Raw genomic sequence first — 3198 nt, 5'->3', positions numbered from 1 at the left:
TCCTCTACAACACAAGCCCAACAAGGGCAGGCATTTCCATCAGATTAGGTCACAGCAGTATCCCCAGTGCCTAGAACAGTTCCTGGCACACAGTCAGGGCTCACTAACGTCTATTGAATGCATGAGTGTGTAAAACAGTTAAAGCGGTGCCTGTGACCCCGCAGACATTCAATCAATGCTTGTGGAATGAATGAATCGATGCATGAATGCACAAATGAGTCAATGAACTCCGTTCCACCGTGTTCCTGGAGCTGCCTGCTCCCCTGCCAGTCCCCGGCAGAGCTGGGAGCCGGCCCTCAGCACAACCACTGAAGCTTTATTTACAACACGAGGCTGGAGTAAAGGGATGAGATGGTGGACAGCAGCAGGGCCGGCAGGACCCTACTTCTGCTCCCGCCTCCAGACGATGACCATGCCGCTGGCGTCACTGGAGGCCAGTAGGCTCTCGTCGCAGTTGAAGCTGACATCAAGCACGGGCGCACTGTGGCCCTGCAGCTTGTTGACAGCAGCCTTGGCTGCCCGTTCCACATCAAAGAAGTGCACGCACATGTCCTCACTGCCTGTCACTGTCGGGGTGAGAGGGAGAGGCCATCGGGAGGCGCCTGGGGTGCCCCTGGTGGGAAGTCCCTGAGGTGTTGAAGGGTGTATGTTGGAGGTGTGAGGTCCCAGCATGGCTTGGGGAAGTTTGAGGGGGCCCCATCCCTAGCTGGGAGGTCACCTGGCTATTTCAGTACTGTGTGCAGAGTACAAGGTCTCTGGGCTTTTTTGGGGGAGGTGTGTTCAAAGTGTGAGTTTTGATTGCTTCTCGGCCTTTTGGCTGAGATCAAGTGCAAACTGTGAGTTCTCTGAGCTGTTTGGAGCTGTCAGTCCCAGACTGAGGCTGTTGGGGTGTGAGGGGTCATGAGGCCCAGGAAGTCAGGGTGTCGTGATATCTAAGCCAAGTCGGGACCAGCCCTGGTCCCTGCCCCTCCCCCAGCCACCCAGATCCCCTGTCCCTATAGGACTCACCCACGCAGGCCCCCTGGCGGAAGGACATGAGGGGACAGAAGATGCTGCGCACCGGGTGTGAGCTCTGCTCGATGGGGAAGCTTCTCTTCAGCTGCAGGGTCCCCTCGTTGTCTACCACTCTGAGAGGAGGACGAGAAAGAAGGTCAAAACACAGCCCCAGCCCCAGCAGGGGGACAAGTTGTGGGCCTGTGTCCCCACCCCATGCCTAAGTTCTTTTCAAGGTTCATGAAACCCAATATTTTTTGTTTTTGAGACAGGATCTTACTCTGTCACCCAGGCTGGAGTGTAGTGGTGCGATCATGGCTCACTGCAGCCTCAACCTCCCACGCTCAAGTGATCCTCTCGTCTCAGCCTCCTGCGTAGCTGCGACTACCTATAGGTACGTACCATACCCAGCTTATGAAACCCAATTCTGAGGTGACTGCGTAAACTGTAAATAGAGGCCGATGGCTCAGAAACTGTCTCTGTTGATATAAACAGGAGCCTCTCCAGTTTCATTCACTAGTTTTTCTTTCTAAGATCCTGGTGTTAAGACAGGCACAAAGAGACTAAATGAACACACCATGGTACGCCCACACTGTGGAAAACTGCACAGCCCTTAGAAAGAATAAAGCACAGTTCCCAAAGGTGACCTGGGGAGTTTCTACAAGGCATCGCCTGGTGAGAAACTTGAGATGTATGAAAAGGCCATTTCTTTTTTCTTTTTTTTTTGAGACAGGGTCTCACTCTGTCCGCAGGCTGGAGTGCAGTGATGCAATCTCAGCTCACTGCAACCTCTGCCTCCCAGGTTCAAGTGATTCTTCTGCTCAGTCTCCTGAGTAGCTGGGACTATAGACGTGTACCACCATGCCTGGCTAATTTTTATATTTTTAGTTTCACCATATTGGCCAGGCTGATCTTGAACTCCTACCTCGTGATCCACCTGCCTCGGCCTTCCAAAGTGCTACGATTACAGGTATGAGCCACCGTGCCCAGCCTTTTTTTTTTTTTTTTTTCCTAAGAGATGGAGTCTGGCTCTGTCACTCAGGCTGGAGTGCAATGGCATGATCTCAGCTCACTGCAACCACTGCCTCCCAAGTTCAAGTGATTCTGCAGCCTCAGCCTCCAGAGTAGCTGGGATTACAGGCGCCTGTCACCACATACGGCTGATTTTCATATTTTTAGTAGACATAGGGTTTTTCCATGTTGACCAGGCTGGTCTTGACCTCCTGATCTCAAGTGATTCGCCCACCTCAGCTTCCCAAAGTGCTGGGATCACAGGCGTGAGCCACTGCACCTGGCCCAAGAATGTCTTTCAATAGGTGAACAATGAAACTGGTACCTCCATAAAAGGAACATTAAGTGATAAGAAAACCCATTTCTTTAAAATGTCTTTCCTTCAAAACTATGGTGGGAGCCAGGCAAGGTGGCTCACGCCTGTAATCCCAGCACTTTGGGAGGCTGAAGTGGGAGGATTGCTTGAGGCCAGGAGTTCGAGACCAGACTGGGTAACATGGCAAATCCTCATTTCTGCAAAAAATAGATTAAAAAAGTTAGCTCAGCATGGTGGCACATGCCCGTAATCTCAGATACTTAGTCTGAGGTGGGGAAATCAAATGAGCCCAGATGTTGGAGGCTGCAGTGAGCCATGATCACGCCACTGCACTCCAATCTGGGTGACAGCAAAACCCTATCTCATAAACAAACAAAAACACACATAAGTATGTGTACACGCCTCAGATTCGTGGAGAGAGAAGGGTATATGGAAAGATGTGGATCATAATGGGCTTTACTATGGCAAGAGAGGGCCAGAGGTGGTAGGAGGAAGAAGGGAGGGGCTGTGGGAAATAGGCACAAACCTAAGGGTAAATTTAAATTAAAAATTTTTAAAGCATATATATAGAAATTGTTTAAAAAGGAGGAGAGAGCTGGGTGCAGTGGCTCACGCCTGTAATCCCAGCACTCTGGGAGGCCGAGGTGGGCGGATCACGAGGTCAAGAGATCGAGACCAGCCTGGCCAACATGGTGAAACCTCATCTCTACTAAAAATACAAAAATTAGCCAGGCGTAGTGGCACATGCCTGTAGTCCTAGCTACTAAGGAGGCTGAGGCAGGAGAATCGCTTGAACCCAGGAGGTGGAGGTTGCAGTGAGCCGAGATCAGGCCACTGCACTCCAGCCTGGTGACAGAGTGAGACTCCACCTCAAAAAA

The 3198-nt window shown here is 51.2% G+C and overlaps 1 protein-coding gene across 4 annotated transcripts in view; it reads right to left on the bottom strand.

The window, feature by feature from the left end:
• Window positions 1-232: 232 nt before the first annotated feature.
• Window positions 233-3198, bottom strand: part of WDR13 (WD repeat domain 13) — a 9644-nt gene continuing 6678 nt past the window's right edge. For 2 of the 4 annotated variants that reach the window (XM_037736875.1, XM_037736876.1), the window contains exons 9-10: window positions 1009-1127; window positions 236-566 (exon numbers count right to left, since the gene is read on the bottom strand). In XM_037736875.1, coding sequence (XP_037592803.1) covers window positions 382-566; window positions 1009-1127 — 304 coding nt within the window. In that variant the 3' untranslated portion in view covers window positions 236-381. Of the gene's footprint in view, window positions 628-1008; window positions 1128-3198 lie in introns of all 4 variants that reach the window. The other 2 variants (XM_017523867.2, XM_017523868.2) reach the window with 2 other exon arrangements.

The sequence above is a fragment of the Cebus imitator genome, unplaced genomic scaffold (assembly GCF_001604975.1).
Source record: "Cebus imitator isolate Cc_AM_T3 unplaced genomic scaffold, Cebus_imitator-1.0 Scaffold30, whole genome shotgun sequence".
In the NCBI taxonomy this organism is placed as follows: Eukaryota; Metazoa; Chordata; class Mammalia; order Primates; family Cebidae; genus Cebus; species Cebus imitator.
Note: the sequence above shows the minus strand (reverse complement) of the source record. Positions and strands in the feature narration are given on the sequence as shown.